The sequence below is a fragment of the Grampus griseus genome, assembly GCF_964374135.1.
Source record: "Grampus griseus genome assembly, chromosome: 2".
NCBI lineage: Eukaryota > Metazoa > Chordata > Mammalia > Artiodactyla > Delphinidae > Grampus > Grampus griseus.
In genome coordinates, this window is record NC_139018.1 from 53,059,935 (window position 1) to 53,081,637 (window position 21,703).

The window sequence follows — 21,703 nt, forward strand, 5'->3', positions numbered from 1 at the left end:
TACCAAACGTAAAATAGATAGCTAGTGGGAAGCAGCCGCATAGCACAGGGAGATCAGTTCGGTGCCCTGTGCCCACCTAGAGGGGTGGGATAGGGAGGGTGGGAGGGAGGGAGACGCAAGAGGGAAGAGATATGGGGACATATGTATATGTGTAACTGATTCACTTTGTTATAAAGCAGAAACTAACACACCATTGTAAAGCAATTATACTCCACTGAAGATGTTAAAAAAAAAAAAAAGAGTGAGGTAAAATGTATATTTTTTGAAAATCAACATCGTAAAGTGTACTAAATATAATTCAATATGATATACTTTAGGTGAAAGGAAAGTGTTCACAGATTTGGTAGGTCTGTGATGAAAGAAGGAATTAAGGGCAAATAAGCTAACATATATCTGGGTAATTTAAAAAATAGTGCAAGTATAAAGTATGATAATGTCCAATAAATTTTTTAAAAATGAGGGAATTAAAGTTCATGACTCAATGACATATGTCAGAACAGGAATAAAAGGAACAAAGTGTTCTAAGATTATTTTGTCTAAGAGGATGGTAAAGGTATTAATTGATGTTTTGGGGTAACTTAAGTAGGCATGTTGCATGCTTTAAGACAATCAATAAAATAATAGAAACAGAGCAGTTAAGTTCCCAACTAGTAGCAGGAAAAGGGTTAGAATAATGATATAATCCATTAATACAAAGAAAACAAGGAAAGAAAGATCACAAAACAAACAGAAAGAATAAAATAACAGGAAACACTTGTACCCAAATATATCAGTATATTAAACTGAAATGATTAAAGTGCTAAGTACTCTGGGTAGAAGAAAAAGATTGTTTGACTTTTTTGAAAAAATAGAATATAACAATGTGCTGTTTAAAAGAGGTGCTAGTAAAATATAAGGTTACTGAAAGTATAAAAGGATGGAAAAGACATAACATGTAAATATTAACTAAATGAAAGCCGAGGTAACTATATTAATATGAGACAAAATAGAGTTTTAAATATTAAAACATTAATAGAGATAAAGGAGATAACTCACAAAGATAAAAGTTTCAAATCATCAATAACATAAAGGCGATTTAAATTTGTATGTAATGAATAGCATTGCCTCAAGTTATGTAGAGCAAAAAGGAGACAGGACTACAAGAAGAAAATTTTTAAAAGCTACTACCCTTTTAGAAGAGTTCAACACTTTCTTGTACGTTAATCCAAGTAGAATAAATGGGGCAAAAAAAAAAAAAAAACCCTAACAACTATATAAATGATATGGACAACACAGTTATCAGACTTAACCCAATAGATCCACATCACATCCCCAAACTACAGACTACTCCTTTGAAAGCACAAACAGGATAAAAATCGATCATATTCTGGGAGATAAAACAAGTTTTAACAAATTTCAGTTGATTTAATATATATGAATTGTTTTCTCTGAATATGATTCAGTTAAGCACAAAATCAGAACAAAGAAAAAATAAAACATAACCATATGTTTGGAAATAAAGAAGTACTTGGGTGCACAAATTCAACATGTCCACCAAACTCCAAACTACCCCTCCTTTCTTCCCTGTCTTCATCATTCATCCCCCTCTTGTCTAAGGCATCATTTATGGTCCCATGACATTGCCTTAGTTCAGGCCTTCTCTTTGAGTTTCTTCTCTTTGAGGTTCATGCTCCTCCTATCTGCCACAGTATGCCTTCTAAAAGATTGGTTTAATCATATAAAGGCTTTATTTAAAAATTTTTTAAAGACCCTCAGTACCAACAGGATAAAATTCAAACTCCATAACATGACATTCAAGGATCCTTGATAGAGCCTCTGCTTTTCTTTTCAGCTTTATTTCTTCCCAAGCCTTCGTGCACCTTTTATGCATCAGTTATGCTATTCACTTATACTTCCCTAAACACCCTGTTCTCCCTGTCTCCTCCTTACCTTTGCACCTACTTACCCCTCTACCTGGGATGTCCTCTCTTACTATTCACCCACCTGACCATTTCCTATATATCCTGGGAGATACAATTCAAGTATCACATTCCTTGCCTGGTCAATCCTCATAGTGTTATTCACTTCTTCACTTTCTACCCTAGAATTGTTTTTTGTACTTCAGTTTTTTAAATTAGCTATTTAAATGTCTGTCTATTGCGTTAGAGCATAAACTACATGCTGATAGGATTTTTTTCTTGTTCATTTCTTTTTCTATTCTTAGCACTTATATAAGGAGGGCTCAAAAATTGAATTTATGAATAAAATTAAAATTCTTACGGTAGCTTAAACATATTTGTGGAAAGAAGCAAGAAGGGTCAGTCAATATGTTGGCTATGAGAAAGGAGAGCAATATTATAAAAAGTAGATGGAATGACATGTAAAGAATATCAGATGGCACGTTTGGTGTGGTAGTCCTAAAACCTTTTAGCATCCTGAAGGAAGGGCTTCCAGGTGGAGTTGTACAGCTTTTATACTGCACAACTCAAGAGGGTGCCATACATGAACCATGTCATTAGAGCCCAGGAAATAATTGTTATTTATTATGACAGTTGGGAGTCATCATTAAGAAAAGACCTATATTTTGCATACCCTAATGAGAGAAATGTGTAACACCTTTTGGAAATCTTCCCATCAAAAACAAAAAGATTAGGTACCTAATGTAGCAAGTTTTGATTGTATGGGGAAAAAAACTCACAATTAAGCCAAATAAATGAGCCATTGCAGTGGGTTGAAATCCATATCCACCTGTGGTATAATTTGCAAAGTTTGTTTAAGGTTTACGCGTGAATATTATGACTTGCAGTCAAATTCTTTCTGACTGAATAATTTAGAAAATAAATTTATATACTTGTGTTACCCATTTTATTAAATAATTGGTATCCAGAAGCCCAAGGACTGAGCCTCATATGGGATAATTAGAATTCACTGACTTGAACCAATGGCTTCGTCTGCTTCAGAATTTCATGCTAGTGTGGATACTCTGCTTTTATACCCAGAACATCATTTGCTTGCTAACAGTATAAACCAAACATACTTACGACATTTTTTTCTGGGAAGCAACTAGAAAGAAAAAATAAACTCTGCTTAGTTTCACCTGCAAATGCTTTTTTAAAGCAATGAGTCTTATTCATTGCCCACACTCGGGAATCACGTTTCCCTACCCAAGCTGAAATTCCCAGGTCTAAATATGTTCTCCACCCACCTCTTAATATTCCTTCCCTGTTGCTAGATGTATTCTTGAAAATAGCTTCTCACAGTAAGAGTAGCCCCTGGCTTATTGCAAACCACATATTTTATCTGTTTTAATATCTCTTTTCTACAGATCCTCCTGCTGTGGAACCAGCATTTCTGGAAATCCGGCAAGGACAAGACCGCAGTGTCACTATGAGCTGCAGGGTCCTGAGAGCCTATCCAATACGGGTGCTGACCTATGAGTGGCGCTTGGGAAACAAATTATTACGGATGGGTCAATTTGACTCTCAAGAATACACAGAGTACCCAGTGAAGAGTCTTTCCAACGAAAACTATGGGGTTTATAATTGTAGCATCATAAATGAAGCTGGAGCAGGGAGATGCAGCTTTCTTGTTACAGGTAAGATGCTGAATATTCTGCATTTTTTTTTTTTTTTTTTTTTTTTAGATCTTGGGAGTTTAGGCTTATGTCAATATAAGAATGAAAGCATTTTGCAGATCCATGGAGCATACCATGAACAGCTTGACTGTTCATATTTAGAGCTTCTACTCATTTATTTTCAAGGAAAGTCTATTTTAGTAGGTAAGATAGTTAATGTGCCTATAAAATTAGAAGTTTATGTGAATTCAAATAGAGTTGGTGATGAGATTGGTTATGTTGAGTGTTTCAGTAATAAAGTGACAAACCTTAACTAGCTTTATTTAGATCAAATTGCAAATATTAATACATGTTTTCTTTTGCAAGTTTAAAATCCCTTGCAATCCAATACCTGTTCTGGTTTTAATAGTAGAGAGTGATTTCTTTCTTTTTCTTGTTTATTTATTTATTACCTCTTAATGTATGGTGAATCTTCATTTTGTCCCTGGCTTACCATAGGACCACAGATATTCAAAGGGAAATCAATATAGTTGTATCTGGTATATAATGAATTAGAGAGAATTATCATTTTTGGTATCATTATCTTTTAATGTATTTAAGGAAATATTAAATCTGTATTAAATTATACATGTTTATTTAAATTATTTTGGTAATCTAAAGTAAATCTGTGTAATTTTTGAGCTAGGGTTTAGGCATACATTAAAAGGATATACTCCTTTTCATTATTATTTTGTTCTAGATAAAATTAGTTGAAACGGTTATAGTGTTTATGCTACTAAAAGAAGAAACTGGACATTGTATGTTATCTGGAAAGCAATCATAAAAATCATGATTAAAATGTTTCAGAATTAATTAAATCTTGTTCATTGGTAATATAAATTCTTATTAATAAGTTCTTACTCATAAGAGAGCTCTCTAATATGGGTTGCCTTGAGACATTTTTGCTTCCTGAAATGGGATATTAGGTGGATAAAATACAATTGACTAACCAAAGAATATGAAGACATCCTCTCTGCTGGATCTTGCCACTTCTTGGTTTTGCAATCCCTTTTATTAACATTCAGTTGAACTTAAGGTTTTTCTACTTTGATACTTAAAATAAACTATTAAAATGAAATAAAAAATCCCTAGGACAATTACTTACATGGTGATTTAATTTTTCTTCCTAGGAATATTTACAAGGGTAAGAGAATGTACTCTATTACTCTATGGGGTAATTTAAATGGCATAATATACTTTCATTCCTTATTTATATGTTATTATCCCAAGCAATAAGAATCCTTCAAAGGCAGTTGTTTTTCACATATTGGTACAAATGGAGCACTTTACTTTCTTTCATTAACCCTCCAAAATAAAAATACTCCATAAAATTAACTAAACCCCTTTCTTCAATCTTTTTGGCTTTATACATATTCTGATTTTCTCTGGTGACACTGTTTTCTAACTTTGACTGGTTTAGACCATGCTGCCTCTGCAAGATTTTCATTTGTTCTCTATTATATGATCCAAATCCTATTTTTTGAACTAGAAGACAAGCTGAGACCAGAATAAACACTAGCTCCATTCTCCCATTCCAGATCCATGGGGTGCAGTAAGTAGATTTCAGTAGTTGCAGGAAGGAATAAACCTGTTGTGGTTGCCCCATAGGGGGAGAGGAAACAGCCCCGTGCATTAATTTGTTTCCAGTGTGCATTTTTCTATCTCCAGGTCAACCTCATTGTTTCAAGATCTCCACATAAAATCTAATAAAGTTTTGGTTTTTTTTTTTTTTTTTTTTTTTTTTTGCGGTACGCGGGCCTCTCACTGTTGTGACCTCTCCCATAGTGGAGCACAGGCTCTGGACGCGCAGGCCCAGCGGCCATGACTCACGGGCCCAGCCGCTCCGCGACCAGTGGGATCCTCCCGGACGGGGGCACGAACCCGTGTCCCCTGCATCGGCAGGCGGATTCTCAACCACTGCACCACCAGGGAAGCCCCTAATAAAGTTTTGAAGAAGAGAAAAAGAAATGGTTGAATTCCAAATACAGTATAATTCAGGAAAATATATAAGGAAATCAATGATTCCATAGAATCAGACATCTGGAAGAAGCTTTGAAAGGCTATTTACTTTTCTACTAAAACATACCAGAATTAGTAGTAATCCTTATCAATTTCCCATAATTCAAAACTCTTTGAAGCTATGCAGAAGAGAACTAGAGAATATAATATATGCAAGGATTCATATATTTATTATGCATATGTTCTTTACCCACAAAGCAGATCTTTGAAGACAATTCTTTTCCCTTGAGGCCCAAATTAACTAAGAAACATTTAAATTTTCAAAGTTATAACTATTGTACCAAATTTAAGAATTTAAACTCTTCCACTTGCTTGTCCTAAATGTCCTGAAAGTGGACTTGATCTGACTGCACATCAAAACGTACAGAATTGAACTAAAAGGCAATGGCAGCCCTCAAGTCTATATGTATTCTAGCTCCCAGGAAAGCTCAAAAGTTCGGACGTGTTTTCTTCATTTATATCATGAGTATGCAATGTGTGTGGGTGTTTGGAGGTAGGAGAGTGGGGTTGTGTTTACCAAGAAGTCAGAGGGGCTGTGAGACTATTTTCCTGAAAAGGAAAAGAAGATAGTAAGCAAAGGTATTTTGGGAAGAGTGACCAACCTAGCTTGTTGTGCACTGTCCATATTAGAGAATATTAGCTATAATACTACAAAATACTGTGTATTTTCATTTATTTTATTTACTAGTATTGTTATAGTGAAATTAAGCCTAGTTTTTTTTGTGTTTTAAGCCTTTGTGAACTATGGCAGAAACCTGAACACCATTTATCATATTTTTCTGTGGGAGAATTTTTACAAGTTCTATAAATAAATGTGACATATTAATTTATTATAATAAGTCCACTTGTAAATGTGCAATTCCAAGTATATATGTATAAATACATAGACATAAGTATTTCTATATTAATAAATAGTTTTGTACTGTTTAGCAGATCACTCAACTGGGCATGGATTTCACTTTATCACAGGTTTAAATGCTCCAAATTAACATTTGGAAAAAATGTTTTTAAAGACTTCAAAACATCTAGGCACATTCATTACATTACAGATACGAGTGAATAACATGCTAGGTTAGATCCTAGCACACAGCTTGATCCAGAAAAGAAAACCAGTAAATCTGGGATGATGGACTAGATAGAGGGATGGCCAAGAGTGAATGATTAAATGGAAGTAATCTTACTGAAAATTATTTTTTAATGGGAAAAGAATGAGGGTGAAAGAGTAGTTCAAGTTGAAAATATGTAGTGGGCTGAATAGTATCCTCCAAGAAGGTAAATCCATGTCCTAATCCCCAAACCCTGTGAATATCACTCTATGTGGCAATACATGATTAAGTTAAGGATTTTGAGAGAAGGAGCTTATCCTGGATCATGTAAGGTTAGTGAAAGATTTAATGTCCTTATGGTTGCATGATAGAGGGCCCTAGCATTTTGCTGGTTTTGGGCTGAAGGCCACTCTCATGTCTTAGAATATTTCTGCAGGTCCTAGAGATCACCTGTAATTCCTTGTCATATGTGCTTTTCCAACGTGGCTGCTTAATTCATCAAGCCATGAGGAAGAGTCTCTAGCTCTAGTCTGTTAAGATGGAATCTTATATAACATAACCTAATTACTGAAGGAACATCTCATCACAGTTTTTTCCCACCCTCCATGGGAGAGAATTATACACAAAGACATTAATAACAGAGGTAGAAATCACTGGAGTCACCTTAGGTTCAGTCTGCCACATGTATCAACATTACCTACTGCTAGGAGTACTTTTAAATACAACCTACATATGAAACTGTTTTATCTATGGCAATAGTTAAAGAAATTCCTCATAGTTTAATCCCTTTCAATAAACATGGCAAATAGGGTTTTACAAACAAAAATTTGCCTGTGACTGTTGCTTTCACCTCTAATTTGGAAGTATTTGTACTGGGATTGTGCATCCTCTACTTTTCTTTTGATATATTACAACATTCAGATTGACATTTTGGAACTACTCTTTTCTCCATATTCAGCACCAGCAGATCAGACACATAACCAAAATTAGACAGATCCTAGAGAACAAATTAAGCAAGAGTGAGACATTTTTATGAAAGGGAGTACATGCTATCACTCAATGAATGTAAAGAAATTGAGGATGACTGAGAACTGTGATATGCTTAAGACAGGCTGTTGGATTACTCTAACATTACTTAGTTCTAAAGAATGAAAAGGATGAAATAACAACCAAGTCAAATTTGACTCCAAATCACAACGTTTTATTCTTGTTTTCTAAAGTCAGATTGAGTTATGTAGTAACCAGATAGAAAATGTATTTTATTCTCTGGTAATGCATACGTTTGTGCTATTCAGCTGGTTACTTGTTTGTTATGAATGTCTAAACATGAACAGCATAACATTGTAGAAAAATCATTAGAACTATCAGAAGTAAGAGCAAATGAACTAATGGAAAAATATCTAATAAAATTCCCTGTGATAGGGCTTCCCTGGTGGCACAGTGGTTGGGAGTCCGCCTGCCGATGCAGGGGACACGGGTTCGTGCCCCGGTCCGGGAGGATCCCACATGCCGTGGAGCGGCTGGGCCCGTGAGCCATGGCCTCTGAGCCTGCGCATCCGGATCCTGTGCTCCGCAACGTGAGAGGCCACAACAGTGAGAGGCCTGCGTACCGCAAAAAAAAAAAAAAAAAAAAAAAAAAAAATTCCCTGTGATAACTCTAAAAGGCAAAAAATTTCAACGTCAAATATTTTTCAGAGCCAAAATTCTGTTACATTTATTAGAATTTTACTTATGATGATAACAGGTAGACTAATGGATCCCAGTGTTTCAGCCAGCATTATGAATTACAGTTATGTTAAAACTATAGAGCAGAAAATGCATTATATGTCCTAAGAACTCTTGATGTATTCTATGGTGTACGAAGTGATTCCACTTGTATTCTTTTCATTCAAACAATTCTGCTATGTGTGTAAAAGAAGCAATATCACCCTTGTATGAAAGGTAAGCTAATAGAGGCTAAGGAAACCAAAAGTAAAATGTGTATCTTCTGACTGTAAATTGAAGCTCTTTTTGACACACCTCAGTAACTCTTTTTTTTTTTTTTTTTTTTTTTTTTTTTTGCGGTACGCGGGCCTCTCACTGTTGTGGCCTCTCCCGTTGCGGAGCACAGGCTCCGGACGCACAAGCTCAGCGGCCATGGCTCACGGGCCCAGCCGCTCCGTGGCATGTGGGATCTTCCCGGACCGGGGCACGAACCCGTGTCCCCTGCATCGGCAGGCGGACTCTCAACCACTGCGCCACCAGGGAAGCCCTCAGTAACTCTTTTATTAGTGGTTCTAAAGGAATTTTTGGATAATTAAGCTAGATAAAATGTAGATGAATCCATGCTGAACCTAAAAAAGTAGAAATAAAAATGTAAATATTAATTAAGGAAATAATACTATCACTTAGCAAAACTTTTACGAAAATATTTACTTTAATATTGAATCTAATTTATGCAATATTTTAGAGATGGAACAGAAAGGGCTGATTAGAGGAAGGCTTATAGGAGTTTGTGTTGATTCCATCCTAGTCCTTACCTGAAGATTGGGATGCATAGATAAGGTGAAACTGTTGAGGCTTAGCACACTCTTCTATATCAGGTTCAGAGCAGAAAAGTGACAGTAGAGTTCAAGCAGTGATGGAGAAAGCTAGAATTTTCAACTTAGCAAAGTAGGATATACCTTCTTAAAATTCCGAACATCCTGCTGAGATATCAGAATGATTAAGCCTTAGGAGTCAGGGCCTTGCTTGAAAATAAAGACTTATTCTAGATTCTCCCAAACAAAGGCTAACACCAAGCCCCGATAAGATTCATGGAGAGGTAGAATTTGGAAGTAGAGTTCCACCAATTTGTAAGAGCAAGTCTCTATGTTCTCCATACATCTCACCCTGATAAAATGTAAAAAGGCAGAATACAAAAATTTGAAGTGATTAGCAGGTAGCTGAATTACCTACTAGAATAAACATCGACACTCTTCAGAGGAAGAGAGCATAGTCCAGTTATCTATAATATATTATATAATATGTATTACACATTACAATGTAATAATGTAGTGATAATTACTAACAATGCTCAATAAATAATAAAAATTACCTGACATGCAAGGAAAATAGGAAAGTGTTACCCTTAGTCAAGAATAACAGTGGTCATGGGACTTCCCTGATGGTGCAGTGGTTAAGAATCCTCCTGCCAATGCAGGGGACATGGGTTCAAGCCCTGGTTTGGGAAGATCCCATGTGCTGCAGAGCAGCTAAGCCCATGCGCCACAACTACTGAGCATGCGCTCTAGAGCCCGAGAGCCACAATTACTGAGCTCGTGTGCCACAACTACTGAAGCCCATAAGCCTAGAGCCCATGTTCCGCAACAAGAGAAGCCACCGAAATGAGAAGCCCATGCACTGCAACGAAGAGTAGCCCCTGCTCACTGCAACTAGAGAAAGCCCATGTGCAGCAAAAATTACCTAATGCAGACAAAAATAAATAATATAAATTAAAAAAATAAACTTAAAAAAAGAGAGAGTAACAGTGGTCTTTTAGAAACTAACCCTGAGATGGCCCAGATGTTGGATATAGCACAACCTAGCTATTATAATAATTTCAAAGTATTAAAGGAAAATATGTTCAAAGATTTAAAGATAAATGCAGTATTTATGAGCAAATGCATAAGAAATTTCAGCAGCGGGAAAAAATCCTTTAAAAAATAACCAAATGCAAACAACTATAACTAAAACGGTATAATAACTGGAATGAAAAAATTACCTAAATGGAATGAACAACATATTGGAAAAGGTAGAAGGGTCAGTGAAATTGAAGACAAATTGAAAGAGCTGAGACAATCTGCTAGATAGAAAAAAGATTGAAGACTAAAGAAAAGAGACCTAAGGACCTGGAGGATAATGAAAAATGGCCTAAAATAATTGCAATTGAATTTCCAGACGTTCTAGAAAAGAATGAGAATGGGACAAAAAAGAAAAAAAAAGTTTTTCAAACCCACAGATCCAATCATATCATGGAACACGAACCAAGAAAAAATACAAATAAAACCACACCTAGGCACATCATAATCCAATTGCAGAAAACCAAAGACAGAAAGTTTTCAAAGCAGCCAGAATAAAAATGATATTGTGATGATATGCATGACAGTTACCTTCTCATTAGAAGCAATGTGAGCTAGAAGACAATGACACATCTTTAAATCTTTAAACATCTTTAAAATACTGTCAGTTAATAATTTTATTTCCAGTGAAAATGTGCTTTAAAATAGGGTCAAACAAATATATTTTTCTGGAAAATGAAAGCTGGAGAATTAGTAGTCAGTAAAACTGTACTACAAAATATGCCAAAACATATTCTTCATATTAAAGGGAAAAGTTTTCAGTGGAAACCAGGATCTACATAAAGAAATAATCTTTTCTCCTATGTTTTCTTCTGTGAGTTTTATGTTTTCAGATCTTATATTCAAATCTTTAACCCATTATGAGTTAAATTTTGTGTATGGTAAAAGACACGTGTCGAATTTCATTGTCTTAAATGTGGATATCTAGTTTTTTCAACATCATTTTTTAAAGAGACTATCTTTTCTCTGTTGTATATTCTCGGTACCTTTGAAGAAGATCAGTTGACCATATATGAGTGAGTTTATTTCTGGGCTCTTAACATACACACCTACACACCCACACATGAACACAAGGAAACTTTTGGAGGTGATGGATATATTTATTACCTAGATTGTGGTGATAGTAACAGGAGGTATACGTATGTCTAAATTTACCAAATTGTATTATATTAATTATATTCACTTTTTTTGTATACCAATTATACCTCAATAAGCATGGGGAAAAAATGGAATGAAGATGATCAGATCCAGTAAATAGGTGGGTAAAGATAAATTTTTTTATAATTTCCCTAATAAACAGCTGTGCAAACAATGGTCAGCAAATTACAGCTTGGGCACCAACCAACAGTTTTTATAGATAAAGGTTAATTGCAACATAGCTTTCTTCACTTGCTTATGTATTGTCTATGGCTCCATTCATGCTACAACAGGAGAGGTGAGTAGTTGTAACAGCAACCATATGGCTCATAAACCTAAAATATTGGGTTGGCCCAAAAGTTCATTCAGATTTTTCCATAAGATGTTACTGAAAAACCCAAACGAACTTTTGGGCCAACGCAATATCTACATCTAGCCCTTTGAGGAAAAGTCTCTCAATCCTTGGTTTGAAGCAAAAATAATAACATTATAAGTTAGGGTTTATAACATATCACGAACCAAAATGTTACAGCAATAACACAAATGATGGGATTAATTTGAGTTGTATTTTTCTAAATTTATAACATTTGTGAAGTAGGAACTGAGAAGCAAATAGGGACCTCAGAGAAGCATGAAATGTGAAGTGTGATATATTAAGTGATACAATATTGACTCTAAATAGAATAAGTTAAAGTTGCATAGTTTTTGCCATACAGAAACTTCTAAAAAGTTTTTTTAAAAAGTGGTGCATTGCTGCAGTGAACATTGTGGTACATGACTCTTTTTGAATTATGGTTTTCTCAGGGTATATGCCCAGTAGTGGGATTGCTGGGTCATATGGTAGCTCTATTTTTAGTTTTTTAAGGAACCTCCATACTGTTCTCCATAGTGGCTGTATCAATTTATATTCCCACCAACGTGCAAGAGGGTTCCCTCTTCTCCACACCCTCTCCAGCATTTATTGTTTGTGGATTTTTGGATGATGGCAGCACTATTTACAATCGCCAGGACATGGAAACAACCTAAGTGTCCATTGACAGATGAATGGATAAAGAAGATGTGGCACATATATACAATGGAATATTACTCAGCCATTAAAAGAAACAAAATTGAGTTATTTGTAGTGAGGTGGATGGACCTAGAGTCTGTCATACACAGTGAAGTAAGTCAGAAAGAGAAAAACAAATACCGTATCCTAACACATGTATATGGAATCTAAAAAAAAAAAAAAAACTGGTTATGAAGAACCTAGGGGCAGGACGGGAATAATGACACAGACCTACTGGAGAATGGACTTGAGGACATGGGGAGAGGGAAAGGTAAGCTGGGACAAAGTGAGAGAGTGGCATGGACTTATATATACTACCAAATGTAAAATAGATAGCTAGTGGGAAGCAGCCACATAGCACAGGGAGATCAGCTCAGTGCTTTGTGACCGCCTAGATGGGTGGGATATGGAGGGTGGGAGAGAGGAAGACACAAGAGGGAAGAGATCTGGGGATATCTATATTTGTATAGCTGATTCACTTTGTTATAAAGCAGAAACTAACACACCACTGTAAAGCAAGTATACTCCAATAAAGATGTTTAAATAAATGTCAAAAAAAAAGTGGTGCATTGAAGAAACTAAAATACATTTGAATTTACTCAAAATATCAGAGGAAAAGATAACAAGTGAACAACAACAACAAAAACACTGAAGGACAATGAAAACAATGAGCAAGATGATAGACTTTAACCCAATTATATTAATAATGACATGAAATGTAAATGAACTTAACACTTCAGTTGTCAGAAATCACTGGACTGGATTTTTGTTTTGTTTTGTTTTTTGCAGTACGCGGGCCTCTCACTGTTGTGGCCTCTCCCGTTGCGGAGCACAGGCTCCGGACGCGCAGGCTCAGCGGCCATGGTTCATGGGCCTAGCCGCTCCGCTGCATGTGGGTTCTTCCTGGACCGGGGCATGAACCCGTGTCCCCTGCATTGGCAGGCAGACCCTCAACCACTGCGCCACCAGGGAAGCCCTGGACTGGAATTTTAGAAAAACAACAAAAAGCAAGCTATCTACAAGATAGACACTGCTATCTACAAGAAACACATGTTAAATACAAAGACACAAAGAAGCTGAAAGGACAGGATGGAGCAATACATAACATGCAAAGAGCACATAAGAAAGCTGACATGACTATATTATTGCTAGACAAAATAGACTTCAAGACAGAAAATTTTAAGAGTTAAAGAGGGACATTTAATAATAGTAAAAGAGGAATTTACAGGGAAGGTTATACAGATATAAATATGTGTGCACCTAATAATAGAGCTTCAAAATTCATAAATAAAGTGCCAGGAGGAATAATCTACTCATAATTACACTAAAGGTTTTAACATCCATCTATGAATAATTTATAGAATATGTACCCAGAAAATCACTAATGTTTGAGACGATCTGGACCATACTACAAGCAAACTAAATTAATTGATATTTGTAGATTATCATACCCGAAGTTGTAAACTACATATTGTTACATGTGCACATGGAATACTCACCAAGATAATATGCTGATCAAACATTTTCCTTCTAAAATTGGGAGCAAAACAAAAATACCCACTCTCATTAGTCACAAATATTGTACTGCAGGTCCTTACCACTACAATAACACAAGGAAAGTAAATAACATGCATAAAAATCAGAAAGGAAGAAACAAAGTTATTTCTAGTCACAGATTATGTCGTTGTTTTTGAAGACAATGCTAAATTATCTATGAGAAAATATACTTGAATTAAGATAATTTAGCATAGCATAGGGTATGAAATTAGTATGTAAAATCAATCATATTTCTGTATAATAGCTACAAAAATTTGAAACTGAAGGGTAAAAAATACCATTTCCAGATCAAAGTGTAAATAAATTTAATAAAATATGCACAAGACGTACACTGAAAAATATTAAAAAATTGCTGAGGGATATGAACCGAAATAAATAGAGAAATATACCAAGTTCATATTTTGGAAGAATTAATATTGGTTTCATACTTATTGTCTCCGAATTGATCTACAGATTCACTGCAATCCCAACAAAATACCCAGCATGGTTGTTTTTGGTTTTGTTTCTATAGAAATTGAAGAGCTGACTCTAGATTTTATTTGGAAAGCTAAGGCTTAACAATAGCTAGACCTATGTGCAAGGGGAAAAAGAACAAAGTTGGAGGACTCACACTACCCTGTTCCAAGTCTTACTGTAAAGTCACAGTAATCAAGATAGTGTGGTTTTTGTATAAATATAAACACATGGTTCATTGAAACAGGATAAAAGATCCAGGAATAGACCTCTAAGGTCACAGAGATGATACACATATGGTCAAATGAGTTTTTCAAAGTCACCAGCATAATCCATTAAGAAATGATAGTCTTCTGAATAAATTGTGCTAGAACAACTGGATATTCATATTAAAAAAATAAACCTTAAATAATACCTCACATTACGCACAAGATTAATTTAAAATTGATTGTAGATGTAAATATAAAAAATTAAAACTGTAAAATTCTAGGAGAAAACTCAGGAGAAAATCTAGGCAAATTTGGAATAGAAAGTAAACCCCAAAAATCACCAGTCATTTAAAACTAATACAAATAATAATAATACAAGCATAATTAAAACTGCAGTCTTCCTGCTCCTCAAAAGACCTCATTAAAAAAGGAAAAAGTTTCCACATATAAGCAATATCATATGACATTTGTCTTTCTCTGTCTGACTTACTTCATTCAGTATGACAATCTCTAGGTCCATCCATGTTGCTGCAAATAGCGTTATTTTGTCCTTTTGTATGGCTGAGTAATATTCTACTGTATATATGTACTACTGTGTAGCACAGGGAACTCTACTCAATACTCTTCAATGACCTACGTGGGAAAAGAATCTTAAACAGAGTGGATATATGTATGTGTATCACTGATTCACTTTGCTGTACACCTGAAACTAATACAACATTGTAAATCAACTATATTCCAATAAATTTTTTTTAAAAAAAATTATTGGTCTAAAGAAACAAAAAAAAAAGGGAAAAAGGAGAAAGCAAGCCACAGGCTGAAAAAAGAATTTGAAATACATGTTTGTGACAAAGTGTTTGTATCCAGAGTATATAATCCTTAAAATTCAATAATAAGACAAACGGTCCAAATAAAATTGGCAAGAGACTTGAATATACATTGCACAAAATAGCATACAATTGACCAGTATTTGTATTAAAACTGGTAGCCATCATTTGTTATCAGAGAAATGAAATTTAAAACACAACAAGTTAGAACTACACACACATTATAATGACAAAAGTTAAAAAGGCTGACAACAGCAAATGTAGGTGAGGATATATAGTCACTGAAATTATCACACATTCTTGCTGGGAGTGTAGAATGGGATTTCTGTTTTGAAAATGACTTGTAAGTCTCTCAAAAACTTAAATATTTATTTACCAAGTGATCCAGCAATTCCACTCCTAGATGATTATTCAACAGAAATGAAAATGTGTATGTCTATACAGAGATTTATACACAAACTTTAATGGCAGCTTTATTTGTAATAGTGTCTGACTAGAAACAACCCAAATATTCATCAACAGGTGGCTGAATAAACAACTTGTGATCTAATCTACTCATGCAGTGGAATTTTACTCAGTCATAGAAGTGGAGAGAACTACTGATACAATACATGAATGGATGGATTTCAAAAACAATTATATTGAATAAACACAACTAGCCACAGAAAGTGCATACTTTATGATTCCATTTATATTAATTTCCTGAACATGCAAAGCTAATCTTTAGTAATAGAAATTATATTCTTTGGCTGGGGCTGAAGGTGGAGTTGATTGATTACAAAGGAGTAGCAGGTAACTTTCTGCAGTGATAGAAATCTCCTATATCTTGATTGGTGACTACATAGTAATATATATTTTTCTAGACTCAGTGAAATCTGCACTTAAAATGTGTTCATTTTATTGTATGTAAATTATACCTCAAGTATTATTGAAGAGTGGATGATATTTGCCAAATAAGATAGGGTTGGGAATAGGAAGTGTTTCATAATATGAATGGCATTGTTCGATTTACTATTGTCATGTATATACTTTTTCTAATCCATATTGTGTTAATTTTTTAAACATTTGGTTGTTCCTCGAGAATCGTTTTTTCCTTTTTCCTCCCCTAACCTCTAAATTACTTTCCTTTAGGAGGAGACAGTAAACTGGTTATCTTCACAGTAGTTCCCCTCCCCAAGATAACAACTTTGCCCAGCTGTATCTCTTACTTTAAGAGATAGTGACTGTTATATTAAGAATATTGAATGACCCAATATATTGGTAACAAAGGTCACGTATACAAGTGAAATCAGAAGGATATGAATCAGGTTTTGGAGAATTACCATTTTGTAAGCAAGACCATCACTGCTGGGTAGAATAAAGGGAAGACAGAGATATCAGCATAACAGAGTAGGACACAGTATTCCAAAACTATTGCTCACAGCTTCCTTATATTATTTTGGGCAAGCATTAGATCCAGTTTTTAGAGGATAAGAAATGGTTCGAAATCACAGTTTCTCCTGAGAGAAAAGAATTTTTATAATATTCTCTGACATCAGAAAAGAATAAAGCAAAGAAACCCAAATGTAGAAGTCCACACATATGTATGTGAATATTATATGTTTAGTATTTCTACTCTTAAGAGTCTGTTTAGCACTTAGTACAGTTGGATTTTTTCAGTAGATATTGGGTGGTAATAAAATCAATCTGTGAAAGAATCAAAGGACTTTTTAGTTCAGTGGAATCAAAGCCGTATCCCAAACCTCCAAGTGTCTATTTAAGCACTTGGCCTTTGTCCATCACCCTGAAGGGATGATTAATGGATGAGAACAGTGCAAAACTTGTTCCAAAGACATGCCAGAAACCAGACTTAAGATGGTCAGGTGAGACATTCCACAGATAATTGCCCACAACCTGATACATTGTCTTTTCTCAAGGGATATTTTGTGACATAGCAGTAAGTTGAGAAAGTTGATAGAGGTTTTCTTTTTATAAATTCTTTTTGAATTTCAGACCAGAGGATATAACCAAAGTTTTATAATTTTGCATTACTTATGTAAGCATTACTTAAGAAATCACTTTCTTTCATCGTTCTAATGAACTTTGTCTATTTCTAAAGCACTGATCAAAATGACAGTTGCTAGTAGCCTCAGCATCTAACTGCAGGCAGATACTTGCTTTGCAATCAGATCCAGACCAGTGCTTCTTAGCAATACTATAAGAACAGTTATTTGTGCTTTAATCTTTTTCTTGCTCTAGGAGTCATATTCACAGATCTTTGGGTTATTCTTAGAGAGTCACAGTTATTCAGTTTCAATGACTGGTTTCCTTTATTCACATCTAAATCCACTTTATTAATTCAAGTTATGTGTTTTGGAGAAAATAAATGTCCCTAGAAGATAAACAGCATACCTTCTGGGCTCCTCTCCAACTCACTTGAACACCTCTTACTCCCTGCCTCAATGATATTCCACGCATTCATATTCAGCAGTGGACCACCCACATGTGTGGCAGCGGTGCTTGCCAGGAAGTTAATGTGCTTCCTAAGTACACCATTGAACAGTCAGTCCTCTCGGCCTGAGCGCTGCTGGGTCAGTTCATCCAGCCATTCCCCCTCCATGCACACCCCCCAACCAGAGGTCCTTCAAAGGAACCCAAGGCTTTTAGACACTTTGGAACTTTTCAGTTTTTAGGGAACGTAAAGCTTTAGGAAAGACTGAATTATTTGCAGCTTATTATATATTCATTATTTCTGAGTTAAATGCTTAACAAGTACATGTAGTTCTCATTCTAGAGATTTAGTCAATCCTTATCTTTATAAATTCCTGACTTGATAATACTTTCAGATAACGATATAATATGGCAAATCTGGTTGAGTCCCAAGGGTAAATTGTAGTTTAAGTTTCCATACTCACAATGGGCAGAGTAGGGAAGTAGGGATCCTTGTTAGATTACTGGGAGTAGCATCTTATCAGGAAATCCACCAGCCTGTACAGTCTTTGTGTGCGAATCAGGAAAAAGGTGCCCCTTTCTTCAAGCAGTTGTAACTCCCATACCAGGGCACAAGTGGTTGCAACAGAAACAGAGCCTGAATTTCAGCCCTTTTCACCCCTTTAGCCAGTCACGCGCGGTAGAGAGCAACCCTATCCAAAGACGTTGGGTGTTAGAATAAAAAGGGCTTCCGATGTGGATTCAGAATGCAGCTTTGTTACTCCACAGTTGCTTACTATAGGGCAATTTGTTTAAGATCGCTAATCTTCACTTTCATCTTTCACAAAAGGAAAATGGTAAGAATATTCTCATCCTGCAGGGGATTGTGAATATTAAGAAACACAATGTATGCAAGTGGTTAGCATGGTGCCGGGCAAATAACAAAAATTAACCACATAAGTGCCTTTAATAATCTTATTTTTGTCTAGGAGAGATCAAGCATCAATTCTTCTTTAAGCCAGAAAGAACTGTTTTATTCCCTTGATTAAGCTTTCTCCTAATGTCACAATTAGAATATTTTCTGTGTACAGGTAAAACACTGCAAGCAGGCTTACGAAGAGGAAGACCCCAGAGGAAAGCATTTCATGAGAATTTTATGAGAAGTTGTATATCTATAGACATATACATGCTATATGAAAAGAAAAATCCAAATTGAACAAAAATAAATTGAAACTCTAATATTGCATTGTCTGTGGGGTATTTCCCTTGTTTGGGCATATTCTATTTCAAATTTGAACACTGGTATGTTTTTCATATACTGTTTCTGTTACATAATTCAGATTTACATAAAATTTCCCCACACTGTACACAACCTCAAGGGAGAATTTCTCTGACTGTCCCTTTGATGGAAGCTGGAATAAGAAAGAAAGGGCAGGAAAGCCTAAAATGACTGGCTTTTGAATTATATGTGAGACGTCTTTTGAGGATTCCTAGAAAAAGGAAAGGAAAAGTTTTGAAGTCTTATAAAACTGTGGGCCCTAGTAAATAAGCAGAGATTTTGGTTATTCCATATCTTGACTCATAAGTATCCATGTATATTTGAGGGGAATGCATATAGCATTTCTGGGCCATATAAGAATTAGCAATTGAGTTTATGAATAAATGGTTGCTAGTTACTTCAGTGATTTGATTTTCTAGCAGCATTTCTTAGGCATGGGATGTATAGGACAGGCGAGGGGAAATGGTCAGAGAACAGGGATGTACTCACTATTTTTATAAAACAGTGCACTTGCTACAAAATAGATTTGTGCTTAGCCCAGGAACTGGACACCATGTATATCTAATCATTTTCTGTTTCTGAATCTGCTTCTGTTTTGTGAAATTTAATGATCTATAGAATTTCTTCTGCAACCTCAATTGTTTGTGCTTCCCATGCCAGCACATACATACATATTACAGAGTTGGCTCATTAACAAGCATAGTTGTGATATATGAAAGAAATGGCATAACTCTTGAAAGGATAGCAAAAGAGCATCACAAAATCAGCCTAGAGCCATGATTGTGACATAGCCAAATGTGATACTCCAGATAGCTACTCCAACCTTGTCTTCCCTCACCAATGACAGGAAAGTTTGGTGTGTGCTTGCCTCACCCACTGACAATTGACCTGTACCATGTATTAATGAAATGTTTTTCTAAAATATAAAATGAAGCAAAATAGTTTTGTATTCTTCTGCCTTGGGAGTATGTGCTGCAATATTTCTGAAAAGAGAGATTTCTAATAATTTCATTTTATCCTAACATTCCTGAAATAAAATACATTGAGGAAGGTAGGGATGGTCAGACGCTCTCAGTCTGAAAGCCAACTTCCTTTGCATATTTAGGTAAATGGTGTAACCTCTCTTCCTTCTCACAAAATATTCATTTGGATCTTTTTGAGGGATGATCTGCAGACCAGACAAGGATAGTAGTCTGCATTATTTCATTAATTATGATATTCACATTAACTTTCCAGATTTGCAGTTCAAGCCAAGTAATATCCCTCTGCATTTTTGCCCTTCCAACTTCTGTGAAGACTAAAAGAAGTTAATATTTGTGGAAGTACTTTTTAACTGTAAATTCCTGTATAAATTTGAGATACAGTTTCCATCTCTCAAGATTTTTCTTGCTTCATGAGTCCATGGTTGTAGTGGTAAATTATAGTAGAATAACTTTTAACAGCAATCCTAGACATACAATTCTGGTAGGTGTCTCAAATACTTGACAGAATAGTAGTGAGCAAAGGCCCTTGGGCCAACTCTATTTTGTACAAGGGGATAATTGAAGTACAGAATTTAAGAGCTGTCTTTTCTTCTTTCTCTCAAGTCAACCATCTTTATTCCCAGAGGAGCTCTCCAGATTATTTTTCTTTAGAACATGTGGTTTTTAATACACACAACACTTACTTAGATATTTCCAAGTAAAATATCAATGGATTTATAATTTTTATTTCTAAACTTTCTCTAAACCCTTAGCAGTTTCCTATTTACAAGCCTAATGTGAAAGCTAATTGTTTCATCAAATCCAAATCATCTTTTAAATTTTTGGGACCAGATCCTAATCTAAGCCTATTTTGGAAAAAAAAAAAAACCTCATATTATTCATATTTAACATCATTTTTGGCAAAGTACATTCATGGTTTTAGAGTAAAAGGGTTATTCATTTAAGTTAAAATGTTATCTGGTAAGTGCATGCATTTATTTTATATTACCCAAGACAACCATATATATTTGGTGCGTAAGCCAGTAACTACTTTGCATAAATATTTTGTTCTAGGCTGATGCCAAAAAGGGGTCAGAGGTGACTCAATTGTGTTGAAATAGTGCTTCATTGAAGTTTTAAAAATATAAATAGGAACTCCACCCCAAAAAATACAGATGCAAATGACCATTTACATGAAAAATTTTAGTAGAGATATTTTTTGAGTTCAATTGGTTTTCTTCATATCCTCAACTGAGGGGACAGTATATAAAAAATGAGGTATCTGCCATCAAAGTGTTTATAATCTATTAAATAAAAGATAATTTAACATAACCATAGAAAGGGGGCAAATATTATAATTTGGGCAGTGCATGGAGTTAGTACAGCATATTAACAGCCACCACTGTATCAAAATGATGCAAGATGTAATAATAAGGATTTTATGAATAATTCTGAATCCTATTTTTTATTTGTCATTAAACAGGGTCTTATATAGAATAATTTAAGTATGAGAAATGAGTGCTTCATTTTAGTGAACATTTTCTTTTAAAGGTTTTAAAATTTGTG

The 21,703-nt window shown here is 35.0% G+C and overlaps 1 protein-coding gene across 1 annotated transcript in view; it reads left to right on the forward strand.

Moving 5' to 3' along the window:
• Positions 1-21,703, forward strand: part of MDGA2 (MAM domain containing glycosylphosphatidylinositol anchor 2) — a gene marked incomplete at its 5' end in the record, with an annotated part of 828,838 nt that overhangs the window by 709,955 nt on the left and 97,180 nt on the right. Inside the window, one exon of the mRNA XM_082649132.1 lies at positions 3,305-3,574. Within this exon, the coding sequence (XP_082505258.1) occupies positions 3,305-3,574 (270 nt within the window). The remainder of the gene's footprint in view (positions 1-3,304; positions 3,575-21,703) is intronic.